Consider the following 18686-nt stretch of genomic DNA (forward strand, 5'->3'; position numbering starts at 1 on the left):
TAGATATTGTTGTGTGAGTTTTTATTTTACTTGTTTAATGTAAGAATGATAAGAAAGCTAGATAGTGTTGTGTGAGTTTTTATTTTACTTATTTAATGTAAGAATGATAAGAATGCTAGATATTGTTGTGTTTTTATTTTACTTATTTATTGTAAGAATGATAAGAATGCTAGATATTGTTGTGTGAGTTTTCATTTTACTTATTTATTGTAAGAATGATAAGAACGCTAGATATTGTTGTGTGAGTTTTCATTTTACTTATTTATTGTAAGAATGATAAGAATGCTAGATATTGTTGTGTGAGTTTTCATTTTACTTATTTATTGTAAGAATGATAAGAATGCTAGATATTGTTGTGTGAGTTTTCATTTTCCTTATTTATTGTAAGAATGATAAGAATGCTAGATATTGTTGTGTGAGTTTTCATTTTACTTATTTATTGTAAGAATGATAAGAATGCTAGATATTGTTGTGTGAGTTTTTATTTTACTTATTTATTGTAAGAATGATAAGAATGCTATATATTGTTGTGTGAGTTTTTATTTTACTTATTTAATGTAAGAATGATAAGAATGCTAGATATTGTTGTGTTTTTATTTTACTTATTTAATGTAAGAATGATAAGAATGCTAGATATTGTTGTGTGAGTTTTTATTTTACTTATTTAATGTAAGAATGATAAGAATGCTAGATATTGTTGTGTGAGTTTTTATTTTACTTATTTAATGTAAGAATGATAAGAATACTAGATATTGTTGTGTGAGTTTTTATCTTACTTATTTAATGTAAGAATGATAAGAATGCTAGATAGTGTTGTGTGAGTTTTTATTTTACTTATTTAATGTAAGAATGATAAGAATGCTAGATATTGTTGTATATATTTTTGTTTTACTTATTTAATGTAAGAATGATAAGAATGCTCGATATTGTTGTGTGAGTTTTTATTTTACTTATTTAATGTAAGAATGATAAGAATACTAGATATTGTTGTATAAGTTTTGTGCTATATATTGTTCTGATCTGTAGTTTTCTTTTAATACACTTATTCTGGAGTGATCGGAATGTCTCCTGTATTGATATATTTAATTCCCATCACGAGTATGATCTGACGAGGTTCTGTTTTTTATCTTATCTAACTTTCATTTGTAACAGTGAGATGTTTTGTAAAATGTTAACTCTAGAATAGCTAGAATGTTATTGTTGTAAGCCTTACTTTGTTGCGAGTTTATGCTGGAATGGTCAGAATAGGATTTATTGTTTACACCTTTACGTTTTTATTTGTCATATTATGGAAATTATCCGAACATTGTTTGTTGTTGTTTTTTTCCACTTACAAAAGGGTCTTTGTAATGTGTTTACTACAGAATGTTTTCATGCTATCTTGCGTTGTTTTCCTTTGTCTGTGTTTTATAGTAAGAGCCATACGTTAATGCAATAAGCTTTAATGTTATTGTAGCATCAAATCCAATATATCATAAAATACATATTTGCTCACTCACCATGTGGCAAAACGCGTGGATGTAGTTAACGCAGGTCGACAAGCAGACACGTGAACAAGAGACGTGAGCTGTCGCATCATCTAGAACTTTAGAAACACTTTAGATTTGTTTTGTGGAATTTCGATATTACTTTCAACATAAGGATTTTAAAACAGAGAGAAGAGACTGATGGACTTTGAAATAGCTGTACTTCATCAGTTAAGATAAGTGATTAAAGTAGTAACATTTTAGAACAACTAATACCTGCACTTTAAAATTTTAATTACCAAATCACGAGAAAGCTTGAACAAGACACTGTAGTAAGTTGATGATGTGTTTACCGAAAAAAACTTTCATATTGTTGCCAGTTAATATTTTCGCGTTATAATTTGTTTGTTAGAGGGAGCTGCTCGTGGTAATGATCAAGAAGCTTTGCCAAATATCTGTAACAAGGATTTAGGTATAAATAATAAAATCGGCTAGCTAGTGACATCGAAGAGAGTACTGAGCCAGTTTAATTCGGTGAAGGTTTTTGATCAGAGTTAATGATAGAGTATATTCAGTTGTTCGATTACTTAGCCGTGAAATTTTATAAGTTTATCTTTTACGTTAGTTTTGTGTCATTAGCGAAGTATTTCCGTTTGAACGTCATTTGTAAATTTAGGATTGCTTCTCGGTGGGATAGCGGTAAGTTTACGGACTTACAACGCTGAAGTAAACAGTTCTACTCTCTGCAGTGGACACAGCAGATCGCTCATTACAGTTTACTATAAGAAACAAACCAATGAACAAGACTGTTATCTAGTCCTTTTACACGAGTAGCAACTAATAATGATTTAAAAGTGTCAACGGAATAATTTCTTACTTTAAGGTGATTTATTTAGTTGTGCTACTATTGGAGCAACATTAATTATAATATTTGTTCGTAAAAAATATTTACTTGAATATTCGCTGTATATACCATCAAGTATTCACAGTTATTGAGGTAGTTCTTAACAAAACTAATTCTATCAGTTATTTAGTTTAGTTGTAGATATTTATATGTCCTCCAGTGGCTTATATTGCTAAGAACTGAGCTTCAATACCCATTGTAGGCACAACACAGATATTATTTCGCCTGTAAAAGTGTTTTTTCTGCATAATCGCAGACTAAAATGTTGAAACACACTTGTTTAACTTATATGAGAAGAGTTCTACGGATATCATGTCTTTTGTAGTTGGTAAGATGGGTAGTAGCAGTTCATATGTTTTCATGGAGAGACACACAAGTGACACAAAATGTCACCCATCTTTTCAATTACCTGAACAAGTTATCTGAAAGACTCTCAAATATTCAATGGCCAGAGAAATCTCACAAAACGTTTACCGTTAGTTCGGTTTCTTAAGCACGTTATCTGTAGAACTCTTAATGCATTCATCAGACTTGCCAAATAGTTTTCTATGGCACTTGAAGTTGGATTTATTATCTGTGGTCAGTTAATTGGTGGTTGTTTTGTAAGTTCTGTTTTGTGCTTAGGTTTTTAAAGATATCAAACACATATACTTGAAACCTGATATTCAACAGAGCTTTTACCATTTTATATCCATTTAATATAAATATACACAAAGCGTAAAACGGTCAAACATTTTAAAGTGAAGAAATCAAGTTGTAGGTATCGAAACCCGGCTTTAGCGTTATAAGTTTGCATACATAATACCACTGTGCTATTAGGGAGCTATACATTTTTGTGAATGTTTGCGATATAATCACTTAATGAATTCAGCCATCTACATTATAACCTCAAAACCGGCATATAATTAAGGCGCCACAAAATTCTTACTGATCGATTTGTATCCATTTTTGAATTTAGAAACTTAATATTGTTGTCCAGCAAATACAATTACTTGGTGTTTTATTGTAACAAACGAATGTCAAACTATTTTATAGTTCTTTTCCACAGTTTATTGCTTTGTCAGATTTGATTTGGCATAAACCAAACGTCTAATGTGCGCGTGTGTACATGATTTTTCGTCCTTTTTATTGTAAGTTAGGTTGTAAAAGTCATCTGTTTTTATTATTTAGATTTTTTTAACATTCTCTTCACAGTCTGTTGAAGGACTCTTGTGTGGATAAGCTGAGAAGTAGGCTTAGTATTAGTTAAGCCTATCAGAATTAACATTGATATTGAATATTTTATGGCTACATATAAAGCCATTCATCATCTTTTTATTTCACCAGAGAGACAGAAATGTAGGCCTAATCTAAAGATAGAGACCGCATTCAAATAAAAAGGCGGAAACATAGAGCCACCAAGAGTTGATTTGAACCATGAAACAGACAAAAAATGCAGACTCAGCTTGCTTTTTTATATGCTTCTTTTCTAACGGTCCTTTGCTACGAGGTCTTTTCAATTCATGTTTGATAAGCGTTTGGGTGTCCCCAGCGCCTAGGACAAGTGTCCCAGCTATCTTCCTCTTTTTGGTAGTTCTGCTAAGACCCATAAATCATCATTTTAAAATTTAATATTTTCATCACATAACTCATTTTATTAAATGTGTGCAAAGAGAAGTATTATAATTATTATTTTTTTTATGTAATTCTCCTTCATGTCGTATGTTACTATAAAAACACTATATGTTTCCGATTTTCATTTGTCAACCTTAGTATTTGCGTTATCCCAATGTTTTTTATTTGGATTGTATTGGTGCCTGTCATTTCTTTGGATAAATGAATTAAAATTTTGCTTCATTTATATTTACCAAAAATAAAAGAAAGAGATAAATCGAAGTATTTTATTATATGATAACAAATTGCAAACTAACACTATATAAATGAGGCTGGATATATATATTTTATTTTATCTGTTTTGACTGAGATTGTAAGTCTTTGGTGTCATTTTATTTCTAGTGTCTTTGTACAATTGTAAAACTGTTTATTAACACTCCTACGAAAAGACGTTTCTAGTCCTGATTTTTCCAAGCCCGTTCCCCTGCCTGTGGTTTCGCTAGATAGTAGATAGGGACAGTGGGAATCTCGTTAATCCATACATTAATGGATTTAAATGGCAATTTCATTTAAATACAAAATTATTAGCCTAATATTAATAACCTTTCAAGTTGCTCTGGGGCCTATTGGGCCCCACTTTTCGTAGGAGTGTTAAAAAGTATCTAGCGAAACCACAGCCATTGTTTGGTATGCCTTAAAAGTTAAATGAATTATAACACACAGTGTCCTATATATATATATCTTTTAATGGTAAAGACATCTATAAGAAAATACAGTTAAGTAACAAAATAGTTGCTGCCATCATGTGGATTAAACGTACACTAAAACCAGTAAACAGCTATTATTGACGAACAAGAATAACCAGTTTGTTTTGAACTTCGCACAACTTACATGAGGGTTATCTGCGATAAACATCCCTAATTTAGTAGTGTGAGACAAGAAAGCTGTAATCACTGTTTACCGCCAATAGTGGCGGCGCCAGGATATTTTCGTTGGGTTGGGGGACGGTGTAAATGTGGAGGGGCTTCCCAAAATGCTATCAATATGAAAGTATAGATGGCAAATTATAATAATGTAAATACCAGGGTACATTTCAGAAAGGTGTGCTATTTTGAACTGCGTTTTCAATGCAGTTTTCATTGGAAACTCGTACTCTGATTAATAATTCATTATTACAAATTAGAAATAATCTGTTTATGAAAATATGCATATATGTAAAAGAGGAAGCTCACCTAAATTCCACCCAAGGTAATACATAATAATAACGAAAATCAAGATTAACTTAGATTCAACATTTAATATACCATTAAGAGTAAAGCTGCAAATCAAAAGAAATATAACATAAAGACATAGTTTACATAGCAGAAACGAATTATACCATGTGAAGTTAATACACTCTGAGGAAAAGTGAGGTCACTATCAGGCTAACTATCTATCATCATGTTGTGTTTATAGTCAATATTACTTCAAAACAATGCGCCTGTTCTGGTAATTGGCAGCAAATGTGTCTATAACAGTATCAATATCGAGTTGTTTTGCCTTCCTGGAGTTTACTGGTATGACAGCAAGGTTGCTGGTGCGGTTGTTACCACTGCTGTTGCACAAGTATGTCTTGAGAAGCTTTAGACATGAGAAAATTCTCTCACAAGCAGCTGAAGTGACAGGCAGGGTGATAGCGATGCATACAAGTTTGTGGAGATCCATGAAGGCATCCTTGTATGGCTCCAGCATAGTTACAAGCTCCAATGGTGTGGATACTTCCTGCCCCTTGTCTTTCTTCCTGGCAATTAGCCTGGTCAACTGGTGAACCTCCATTGCGAGGTCATCCTCTGCCACACCTTATTTTGCTGCCTATTCCTAAGAGTGCTTGTTTGTCCAGAAATGTGGAGTGTTTGGGGTTCAATGGAGTTGCACCCATCAGAACACTGCAGGCATCAGAGGAGAATCTTCTATTCAGCTCGTTGAGCACCCTGTCTATGATGGCATAGGTGTGTGTTGGGTCATCTCTTTGGCCAGTACTAGATGTGATTAAGAATTCGTCCAGGTGTCTGGGGGCAGATCGCTGTCCACCTTGACGCGCCATCTCAGTGTGTATTCCCACTTTCTTACATATATCATCAGCAGACTCTTCCAAGTTTTTCCATGCTGCTTCAGTTCTCATTTCTGAGAGACCAGAGATGACAGATTGTACTAGGTCCTCTGCAGAGGCCAGCTGCAGGTCAGGTGACTGGAGGTGGTCTGATAGCTGTTTTGTCATCAGCAGTAGTTTTTCTATGGCCACTAGACTTGTTACGAACTGCTGATCTAGGAGGATGCACAGGCCCTTTGATTCAGTGGCTCTGTGGACATTGTCCTCCTCCATAAGAGACTTTAGGGTTGTCAACGTGGTTGTCTAATCTTCGTCAAAGCTCAAGATAGAATGGCATTACACAGGGAGCGGCAATACAGAGCATGAGTTTCAGTGCATTCAATACGTTTCTATGGGACGCATGACACATACTTCCGTCTTTATGAAGACGTTGAGTTCTACAGATCTATGTCTCTTTGATGTTAATTGTTAAGCAACAACGACAATTATGTTTTCCATATTTTATGAATACATGGAGGTAACAATATTGGGGGGCTTGGCTCATTTGAGGGGCTCAAGCCCTCCTTGGCGCCGCCACTGTCTTTTACCAACGAATAGTGGGATTGATCATGATTTATAACGTCCCCATGGCTAAAAGAGCGAGCATGTTTGGTGTGACGAGGATTCGAACCCAAGACTCATAGATTAGGATTTGAGCGCTCTGTCTACCTAGCCATACTGGACCCAATAACCAAAGAGCCTCATTTGTAGCAACATACTGTTGTAATATTGATTTTTCATTGGTAGATTCTTTTAAGTTATCTTGTAAAAAATATTCAAAGTCCTGTACACGTAACGAAAATAAATTAGTTTATTTCTTTCTTGACATCCTTAAGCTTGTAACTCATACCAAGTTGTAGACCTCATTTGTTGCCACATTAACTACTACTACTATGATGTAAAAACAAACTATACTACTTCTCAGCTGACACATGAAACAAGGAATGATTCACTGTATCAATGACTCTACCACTTTAAAACAACTATGCAGTCTTCACAGGTATCTTTTCCGAACCTGGTACTTAATAATTCACTCGAATATGCTATAAAATCTAATGCCGTATTTAGAACTTTTTAGGACTGTTATTAAAATCTGCAGCGCCCTCTAGTAAACAAACAAATTACAATATTAATAATAAAACTTACAACAATATATTTATAAAGTGGAATATGGTGCAAAAAACATAACAACTGATTAGACTTATAGCAAGCTTCGTTGCCAATGCATATTGTTTTTTTTTATTGTAAAACTATCATATTAGTCCATTCTCATTTACTGACTAGGTTTATGTTTAAGAATTTTGACGGCTTTTATTAACTTTTCTATTTTTCGGCTTTAGCTATGGAGCTGATTTTATGAAGCACGTTTCATAAAATATTATCTCTGAAAAATTAGCTTATAAAGCTATATAATTTTTCTATCTTCTAGTGTAAATGTATACTGTATAAAAACTCCTCTGTAAATGAAATATTGCACTGTTTAAATATAAAAACAACAAAATTCAGAAAGGTTTTCTTTATTTTCAGTGCATTTATGGATGTTATGTTCACTCAGCAATCCTTCCAACGTTCCATCGGAGATGTTACTGGCTTCTACAGGTTTGATAAAAAGAGTAATTTTTGTTTACGTGTAACTGAAACTCATAAATATAACAGGATGTAAAAATATTATATGAATAATATTAATTATTTTATGATGACAACTAGAAATTGGAAGTAATTTTAATCATCATAGAATTTACCAATTGCCGAAACATACCTTCAAAATATTTTTAAAACAGTACTTTTTTAACTTCATCACAAACATTTTATAATAAAATAATTATTAAACTGTACAAAATATTCCAAGATTATCACTGTTGTTGTTTTTAATAACGACTCATAATTTTAATGTGAGAATTACAGTTATAGAATATTCACTTTGAAGTTCAAACTTTACTATTTAACAGAATGTGCAAATTGAGAATTATTTAGATACAGACAATATACTATTAAAATCAAGTTATAAGCTTATTTTAATTCCAAATATATATTATTTTTTTTAATTTTTTACAGTTTAAGATCATAATTACAAAAATTCATACAGTTATTTTAGTAATACCTTTTTAATTACATTAAATTAGGAATTGGATATTTTTTTGTAAATTCTTGAATAGTGAGCATGTACCAGAAAATTGCAACTTAACTAATGTTACCATTCCATTCAATGGGATGTGATAAAAATTGCCCAAGTTATTACAGGCCTACTGCATTTACATGAGTGATGGAACAAGGTTTGAAACTGAAAAAAGATGCTTTATAAAATCATTTTAGAAAGGTGAAAATTTTATTGGATAGTTAACATGGCTTTACTAGAGGAAATTCTTGCTTAAATTACTATACTTTAGAAATTCTTTGAATATGTTTCTGCTTATGTAGATGAGAGAAAATGATTAGGTTTAGTGTATTTGACAAGGTTTGAATGGCTTGTTAAAAAATGAGATATTTAAGTGAACCAGAGATGTCTCATTGGATAGAAAAGTAGTCAGGTGGAAGAAAATGTAGTTCAGTCAAGCAGAGGTGAACTTTTCAGCAAAACGTCCTTGCACTTATATAAACATACAACAAAAGATTTATCTATATGTGTGATTTATAATATGGTTAGTTAAAAAAAATTCACAATTTCCTTTTCAAATACCAGTATAGCTGGGATTTTTTTATAATCATGTCTAAGTTGGGATCTTTTTAAAACACATTAATACTATAATATTTTAAATTAATATTGTTAATATTATATTTCAAATACTGGATGTTAAAGTGTCTCAATTGTCACAGCATTCAACACTTATACAAAAGTGTTCTATTCTAATTCAATTCAAGTAATGATTTTATGTTATTTTTTTACAAATGATCATATATACAGCAAATTCTTATGATGCAATGGTAGATTAGATAAGGGATTTGAGAAAGTTGTTAATGTTTAAATTGCAAGATGGCATGTTTACAGCATCAAACTATCTCAACTTATAATTCCAATTAAACACTTTTAATACGATTCATTAGATGAATTATAAACTAAAATTCTGGATAAAACTAAAAGTAGTTCAGAAACAGTAAAATAAAAGAAAATACTGTCAACAAGTGAAAGGAAAAACAGATGTATAACAAAAAATAAAGAAAGTCTAATAAATATTAGGATAACTAGATCAGGGGAAAAACAGTTGACACAGTCAAATAAAGTTTCTGTAGAAACAAGGCAAAGAAGATAAAATGGTGCTGAAGGACATGCAGATTGGTTCTAGCCCCCTACATATTTCCCATGCATTTATCAGGTACATCACTGAGTAAATATATATTAAACAGGTAGGTAAAGAAGAAAGAAGTTCATAATTGTACTCTTAGCAGTTGGTTTTGTTTTTGCCTTCCATTCTGTTAAAAACTGAAATACATTATGCACATAAATATCAGAATTGGATAATCTGTACAGTACATCAGCCAATAACATTTCATAAACTGGATACATTTATCCTTAATCAGTCATAGAGGTTACACAACCAAGTCTATCTGATTAGCTTAAAAATGATGGGCAGTAATGTTGCTGAGTAACTTATATTCATGATCTTATTGCCAACAAGAACAAGCATTGTTAAGATAGTTTGTCCAGTTGAAGAATATTTTATGGTTGCTCAGATTATGTTAGTCATGGTGTGTCTGGTTTTTGAAAGTATAACAGAAGCCATATTGGTTCAATAAAAACAGTCAAATATTTGTAAGTGCAATATTGATGAGAATGACTTTAACAATGTTATATAAAAATAGGATTTTTGTCTTTTAGTTGTGCATTCTATTAAACCACCCACATATGTTGTTATGTTGTGCATTATATTAAACCACCCACATATGTTGTTGTTATGTTGTGCATTCTATTAATCCACTCACATATATTGGTGTTATGTTGTGCATTTTATTAAATCTCCCACATATGTTGTTGTTATGTTGTGCATTCTATTAAACCTCCAACATATGTTGTTGTTATGTTGTGCATTCTATTAAACCACCCACATATGTTGTTGTTATGTTGTGCATTCTATTAAACCTCTTACATATGTTGTTTTTATGTTGTGCATTTATTAATCCACTCACATATGTTGGTGTTATGTTGTGCATTTTATTAAACCTCCCACATATGTTGTTGTTATGTTGTGCATTCTATTAAATCACCCACATATGTTGTTGTTATGTTGTGCATTCTATAAAACCACCCACATATGTTGTTGTTATGGGATTTTTAAGTTCTACCTACTGAAATATTGAAAAAAAATTGAGGTTATAGTTTCATTGTATTGGTGATTTTTCAGACCAGATTTCTAGTATTTTGTTTAGTCTTGGCAAGGACATTGAAATGTTGGATCTTTCAGAAGAGGGCTATTAGGATGATACTTGAGATAAAAACGTTTTTATGTGAGGACAGTTTAAGATCTCTGAAAGTGTTTTTATTTTAAAAAGGAAGTTAGAAGGGATCTGATTGAAAATATTGTTAAGAGAATTGATAATGTTAATGCATTGTCATTTTGTTTTTTCCATATTTAATGGTGAAACTGGTAAGACTAGGGGATACAAATATAAATCTTGGCAGGGAGGGGTCATTTTCAGCTAAGACATTTTTATTTTTCTAACAGAATGATTGTTTTTCATAACAGATTGTCTTCAGGTGTTATGGGTGGATTAAAAATTAGGGAGTTTAAAGGATGGCTTGATAAATATTTGAGTGAGAAAGACTAGCATTGATGGGTTTCTTTTAAGTTAATTGTTTGGCTTAGATGTAACTAAGTGTAGGAACTTATCAGTTTTACTGCATGCACACCGATCAATTTATGTTAGGCATTTTGTTATGAGTGAATTTTGTCTTTGTGTTCATAATTCTTAACTTAATGGAAAGTGTTACTGTGTTATAAATTATGGAATTGAATTTATCTCATTGTGATTGTAGCCCAGTAATAAATCTAATTATATTTGGTCTAATATTCTTGTGCTCATCATCAAATCTGAACCATTAGAGACACAACTTATAAGTTACAAATTCCTTAAATAATATATCTACTCATATAAATTGCTCTGTCCTTTGCTACTAGAACCCCTTGGTGGTTAGTAAATGTGTTCTGTGATAATTTCACTCCTATATTTTAATGAATGATTTGACAGTTATAGATATTTATGTATAAAAAGCTAGTGAGCCCATTACAAAACACATTTTTAATAACACCTTTAAACAGCAGATACCAATCAAGCCACATAAACTTAAGCAGCTCAATTGTTTGAATTTTGAAATTTGCTGCTGCAGTCAGAAATTACAAAAAGCGTTGTTATGTTTTTGCTTTGAACATATTTTTATTTTATATAATAAAACAAAAGTATTCATTGTAAAAGTAAAGTGTAAAGATTATTGTAATTTACACTCCACTGTCTTCAGAATGCAAGTTGGAGTAATTTACAAGACTTTAAGCATGTAACATAAACTGAAATTTAAATTGTTTTAACCATGGATTGTGGAATCTCAACAGTGATCACAGGTTTAAATTGTATGTTTGATAAAATTAACTTTATGCTTGACATGAGTGTCAGAAAAGTCAGTAAATGACAAAATTTGGCTTAATAGAAAAATAGAAAATTTTCACATTTTACTTTTAAAAGAACCCATCAGATGTTAAGTGAAACTCAGTTAAAATGTTCAATTTTAGGGTACATGCTTGTTAAAAAACATTGTGTAACATTTTTGTTGAATTATAGAAAGTAACAGAAGAAATCCTTCATACAATCTTTCAGAATCCTGATATTGTACTAGTCCATTATCTAAATGTCCCCTACAGTGATGACAATAAAATTCTCATCTCTCCCAGTCTCAGTTACTGTGCTGATAAAAAGGAATGGACTAAGGAGGAACTGGTGATACAAGTAAAACCGATGTGTAAGTCTACTCTGTAGAATACTGCTATCTTACAGTTTGGAAGTATTGAATTTTAGTTTGTTTAACAAAAGTATGATTTATACATTTTTAACTAGTGTTTTATCTCTTCATCACACATATGTTTTGTACATGCTTATCTACTGACTCCCTAATTTTACTTAAAGAAATTGTGCTGTTGATTTTTTATTTTATATTTTGATGTAACATTCTGTATTTTCATTAGTTGTTTATGACCTTCCCATAACTTAAATAATCAGATTTACTTACTTGTAATATTATTATGTTGAATGTCTTCTCAATATCCAATTTCATTAGAAGATTACATAACTGTAAACAATTACATAAATATGCCTCTTTTTTACTAAGCTGGTTTCATTTATAACTAAACTTTCTCTTGATTTAATAAAGCATGTTAAACATTGTATGTTTTAATAATTTATGGTTGGGGCTAAGAAAAGAAGCTCTATTCTTATTTCATTGAGTAAGTTTTAAATTTTCTTCATCTGTGTACATAAGATGTGTTTGTTTGCATCCTAACTCCTCCAAGCCTATTGGGCCAATTTCAACCAAAGTTTGTGTGTAAATACTACAAACTATGGGGAACATTATAAGTGGTGACAGATGTGAACTTAACCATACTTATATGTTGTAAAGCCTCTATGTGAATTACCCCTAGCCTATTGAGTCAATCTCAAACAAGCTTGTCAGGTTGATGCTTTAAACAAGGCTGAATATTCTAAACAGATCAAAGTATACAATTGCTGGATCATTTTTTAAACAACCATGTTTTACTCATGGTCAGTGAGATGTATGGTGTTAAACAGTGAGATTACCTGAAAATATTTATTTGTTGGTAGATGGAAAGTAAACTGAAAATATTGTTTATAAAGAAGGTTAGTTATAATTTTAAATATTTCAAAAAAGGTTTAAGTTCAAGTTATTACTTTAAAATACATAATTATTGTTAAACATAGATTTATTAAAGCTAAGTTTAAATATTCCTCATAGGTTGAAGGGTTTTTCAGATTGTTTTTTTAACATAACATTTCAAATTATTATGACATCAAATGTATATTTTAAAATTATTTTTAAGAAGATCATAAGTGTTGTGGACTTTAACCCTTGAACAGTGGGAATGTCGTAAGTAGCAGCAAATGATAGCTGCCATTTAAGGATCATATGTACAAATTATGAAGTAAGTAAGTAAAATAATTCAATCTTTATTGTTTAGAGAATCATTTGTCTCAAGTTTATGAAATTTTTAATGATGAGAAACCCATTTGAAATAAAAATGCACCTCAGAAGGGCTGGTATGGGTGTTAACACTTTTATCGATAAGCAGAGAACGACGTTTCAATCTTCCTAGATCATCTTCAGATGGCCTAGGAGGTTGAAACATTATTCTCTACTTGTCTATAAAAGTGTTAATATCCATACCATCCATTCTGAGATACATTTTTATGAAATTGTGCTTTAGGCGAAGTACATGCCACTGTTCTTTACTTTTGCCATGTTTTTTTTGTTTTTCTGGTTTCAGATTCTGGTTTTATACATGTATAGTAGTTATCATCCCTTACATCTAAAGATGGTCAACAGTTGATCTCTTTATATACAAATATAAGATGGTCAACAGTTGATCTCTTTATACACAAACATAAGATGGTCAACAGTTGATCTCTTTATATACAAATATAAGATGGTCAACAGTTGATCTCTATATATACAAACATAAGATGGCCAAGAGTTGATCTCTTTATACACAAACATAAGATGGTCAACAGTTGATCTCTTTATACACAAACATAAGATGGTGAACAGTTGATATCTTTATATATAAATATAAGATGGTCAACAGTTGATATCTTTGTAAACAAATATAAGATGGTCAACAGTTGATCTCTTTATATACAAATATAAGATGGTCAACAGTTGATTTCTTTATATACGTGCATAAGATGGTCAACAGTTTATATCTTTGTATACAAACATAAGATGGTCAACAGTTGATCTCTATATATACAAACATAAGATGGTCAACAGTTGATCTCTATATATACAAACATAAGATGGTCAACAGTTGATCTCTATATATACAAACATAAGATGGTCAACAGTTGATCTCTTTATATACAAACATAAGATGGTCAACAGTTGATCTCTTTATATACAAACATAAGATGGTCAACAGTTGATCTCTTTATATACAAATATAAGATGGTCAACAGTTGATCTCTTTATACACAAACATAAGATGGTCAACAGTTGATCTCTTTATATACAAATATAAGATGGTCAACAGTTGATCTCTTTATATACAAACATAAGATGGTCAACAGTTGATCTCTTTATATACAAACATAAGATGGTCAACAGTTGATCTCTTTATATACAAATATAAGATGGTCAACAGTTGATCTCTTTTTACACAAACATAAGATGGTCAACAGTTGATCTCTTTATATACAAATATAAGATGGTCAACAGTTGATTTCTTTATATACGTGCATAAGATGGTCAACAGTTGATTTCTTTATATACGTGCATAAGATGGTCAACAGTTGATTTCTTTATATACGTGCATAAGATGGTCAACAGTTTATATCTTTGTATACAAACATAAGATGGTCAACAGTTGATCTCTATATATACAAACATAAGATGGTCAACAGTTGATCTCTATATATACAAACATAAGATGGTCAACAGTTGATCTCTTTATATACAAACATAAGATGGTCAACAGTTGATCTCTATATATACAAACATAAGATGGTCAACAGTTGATCTCTATATATACAAACATAAGATGGTCAACAGTTGATCTCTTTATATACAAACATAAGATGGTCAACAGTTGATCTCTATATATACAAACATAAGATGGTCAACAGTTGATCTCTTTATATACAAACATAAGATGGTCAACAGTTGATCTCTATATATACAAAACATAAGATGGTCAACAGTTGATCTCTATATATACAAACATAAGATGGTCAACAGTTGATCTCTATATATACAAACATAAGATGGTCAACAGTTGATCTCTATATATACAAACATAAGATGGTCAACAGTTGATCTCTTTATATACAAACATAAGATGGTCAACAGTTGATCTCTATATATACAAACATAAGATGGTCAACAGTTGATCTCTATATATACAAACATAAGATGGTCAACAGTTGATCTCTTTATATACAAACATAAGATGGTCAACAGTTGATCTCTTTATATACAAACATAAGATGGTCAACAGTTGATCTCTCTATATACAAACATAAGATGGTCAACAGTTGATCTCTATATATACAAACATAAGATGGTCAACAGTTGATCTCTTTATATACAAACATAAGATGGTCAACAGTTGATCTCTTTATATACAAACATAAGATGGTCAACAGTTGATCTCTTTATATACAAATATAAGATGGTCAACAGTTGATATCTTTGTATACAAACATAAGATGGTCACAGATGATGTCTGTATACAAACATAAGATGGTCAACTGTCAGTCTATTTATGTACAAAGATTTAATACTTTGGTCTTCTTTTTTGCATGCATTCAAGATTTTCCCATCACATTCTAAATGTCTATCCACATCTTCACCTTCTATTCTAGATTGTTCTCCATATTTTTAGCAGCTTTTACTTCCTACAGGCCTTAATCACTGCAGTTCCTTGGAATATCTCAGGTTAAGTTGTAGTTGAACACCTACTATCTTGTTTACTTTTGCTGTTTTAGGTAAATATTTGTCTAGTTAATCCTTTGAGTTTTTCTAAACTTTTGTCAGAGGGAGATTTTAATCGCTTATCTGTAACTTTAATCGATTCAAATTCATTTTCAACTGGACAACTTCCTTTGAAGACATACATATGTTTGTTTAGTTTAATTCAGCCATCCTCATTAGCTGGATAAAACAACTGGGTTTGTCTGTAAATATCTTTGTAAGTTTGAATAAGTTTCACCATTCATCCTGAACTTGTTTCTAGAAGCTTTCTTTTCACATGATAATGTGTTTGACAAGACCACCATTTATGATTGGTAGTTGTGAGGGCTCTTTGTTGGAAGGTTGTTTAAACATTTCTAAGATTTGATTCTACTAAATGTATAGCTTGTCACTCATTATTCCATCCATTATTTTAAAATTCAATTCAAACTGCGTGATATTCCTTATGTGTGATACCTTTCTTGTCATAGTTTATTCTTTTCTTGATTAGGTGATATTGAATCAAGGTCCTGAATTCTATAACTTGAAATAGTATCTTGAGTAGTACCTAAAGGTCACAAATTCATAAATGACCACTAATGCTCTACAACAAATTGGTTCTTTTATTACATATTGTATAGTTAACTTAAAACTGGAATTTTCAAGCATATGAGGAGAAAGACTTTACTGGTTACATCACTGCATCAGCTTGGTTGTGTAACTACAAGAGATGGGTCCTCCACATAAAATTTAACTGGGTCCCTCAGATTTATTCCCCTTATAGGCAGTTCTTAAACATATCAGGTTCTCTGGGCCCACTTTTGGCTCAGACCTCCTTTGCCATTGCATATTTATGCTATGGCATCTGCAGTTTTAGTTTCCAAATGTATTGTCTTAGTGTTGATATTCTTTAGTACATGTTTGACCTTTTGTTATTATTTTTCTCTACATTGGTTTCTTCAATTTTGTCATTATAATGCTTCTTTACTTCATTAACATCCCTTTCTGTTTCTTTATTCTTGTTTTTATAAAGTCTTTGTGTTTATCTCCCATGTTTTTTTCTGGTTCAATCTATTTATGTCCTGTGGCTTCTTTGATCTTGTCTTCAATCAAGTTGGTTTTTGTTTTCACTGATTCTGTAAGTCTTATGCCTTGTTCTTGTAATGCCTCTCTTAAATTCCTGTGTCTTCATTGTTTTATCTTAATTTACTGGCTTTTTTTCTTTATTATCTCTTCTGTTTCATCTCTTTCTTTAAATTTTCGATCTTATTTTGACCTCGTATCATTATCTTGAAGTTCAGTTAGGATTCTAGTCTATTTCCATGTTTCTGGTCTTCTTGTTGCTGCTGTGGGACTGTTGGGTAAAACAAAGAGTGCAATTAGGTCCAGTCCACATTAGCTATAGTGACAAAAACATTTTGTTTCTTCTATCACAAGTTCTTCAAGTAAACTAATGTTCACTGTTAGGTCCAAGTGCACATCAGATGCTAATATAGCAGTTTCATTTACTTGTAAATTTCTTGTTTTCTTCAAACTATGAATTTCTTTTCACTTTGTTGGGAACACAGATTATTGTTCCAAAGCTAAAATAAACAAACTCCAACTGGTAATAAGTCAGTACTTGAGACTCAGTCTAACCTACTAACAGGCTTTTAAATTTTGACAGATCATTCTGCTAGCTGATTAGTCTTTGACTAGTAGTTGCTAATCAATATTAAACTGTTGTTGAATGATTAATTTTGTATCATTTCTGACAGATCAGTCATGGGCAGTATATATATATATATATATATATATATCAGCTAAATTTAGGCTTTGATCAGTATTTGCTCCTTATTATTAAAGTGGTACTATGTGATGAGTGTTTGTAGTTAAGCATAAAACTACTTAATGGGCTATCTGTGCTCAGCTCACCACAGACTTACTGCTGTGCCAATGGGGGGCAAATGATGAGTCATGAATCAGCTCTGACTGATAGTCTTTGTTCTTGTACAAGCTGGTTATTAATTGATCTGTATTTGATAATCATTACTGAAGTATCATTAATAATGATGCATGAACCAGTCCTGATTGGTTCATCAAAGTCAAACATTGAAATAGGTACAAAATAATTTTCAATTAATCTTAACTCCAATAGAATGTAGATAACAAATGTATTTTGTCCTTAAGGCTGAAGCACATACTGATAATTGATAAAAGATATATTCTCAACTGTTTAGTTGTAGGCTATTCAATGTAATATTGGAAGTTACATCCATTTAAAGGTAGGAAATCTATTATCAAACATGAACTGGTCCATGTGAACATAGGTTATTTAATAAAATAAAAATGTTTAATTCAGGTTATATAATTTATTGAATTGGTATTTTTTTTCCCAGTTTCTAGTGAGAATGAATCAACTTTGAACAATGAACTGGAAAGTTCAGTAAGTATAAAAGTTTTCCATATATTTTTCTGGAGCTTATTTTAATATTATTAAATAATAAATTATTTAACAAGATTTATTTGACAAGAAAACAAAAAAGTGTTCATGTATTTGCTTCCTTATAAACAGTTTCGCATGATCAATGATGTAGTTCTAGGTAAAAGAGAAAATTGTATCATGATCAGATAGATTTTTAATGAAATCCAGAAAATTATAATTTATCTTCTCAGTGTTTTGTCTGTATTTCATTAACTTACTTAATGTTCAATTCATATTTTCTTTCATTTAATCAATAATTTATAACAAAAATATTAAAAAATGAATCTCTTAAAAAATATACATGGATGCCATCTAGGCCTTCCATAACTCAGTTATGTCACCACATGCACGTGGCATATATTGTGTTATATAATGTTAATAACAATTTTGTTTTATCGCAAGCATAAGATCACACTAAGGGCTATCTGTAATGTGCCAACAGTGGGTATTGAAACCTAGTTTTAGCATTA

The 18686-nt window shown here is 31.1% G+C and overlaps 1 protein-coding gene across 1 annotated transcript in view; it reads left to right on the plus strand.

Annotated features, from left to right (window-relative positions):
• Window positions 1–18686, plus strand: part of LOC143251547 (calmodulin-binding transcription activator 2-like) — a 52739-nt gene that overhangs the window by 32375 nt on the left and 1678 nt on the right. Inside the window, exons 4-6 of the mRNA XM_076502818.1 lie at window positions 7619–7690; window positions 11894–12035; window positions 18131–18177. Of these exons, the coding sequence (XP_076358933.1) occupies window positions 7619–7690; window positions 11894–12035; window positions 18131–18177 (261 nt within the window). The remainder of the gene's footprint in view (window positions 1–7618; window positions 7691–11893; window positions 12036–18130; window positions 18178–18686) is intronic.

This window comes from Tachypleus tridentatus, chromosome 6 (assembly GCF_004210375.1).
Source record: "Tachypleus tridentatus isolate NWPU-2018 chromosome 6, ASM421037v1, whole genome shotgun sequence".
NCBI classification, from domain to species: Eukaryota; Metazoa; Arthropoda; class Merostomata; order Xiphosura; family Limulidae; genus Tachypleus; species Tachypleus tridentatus.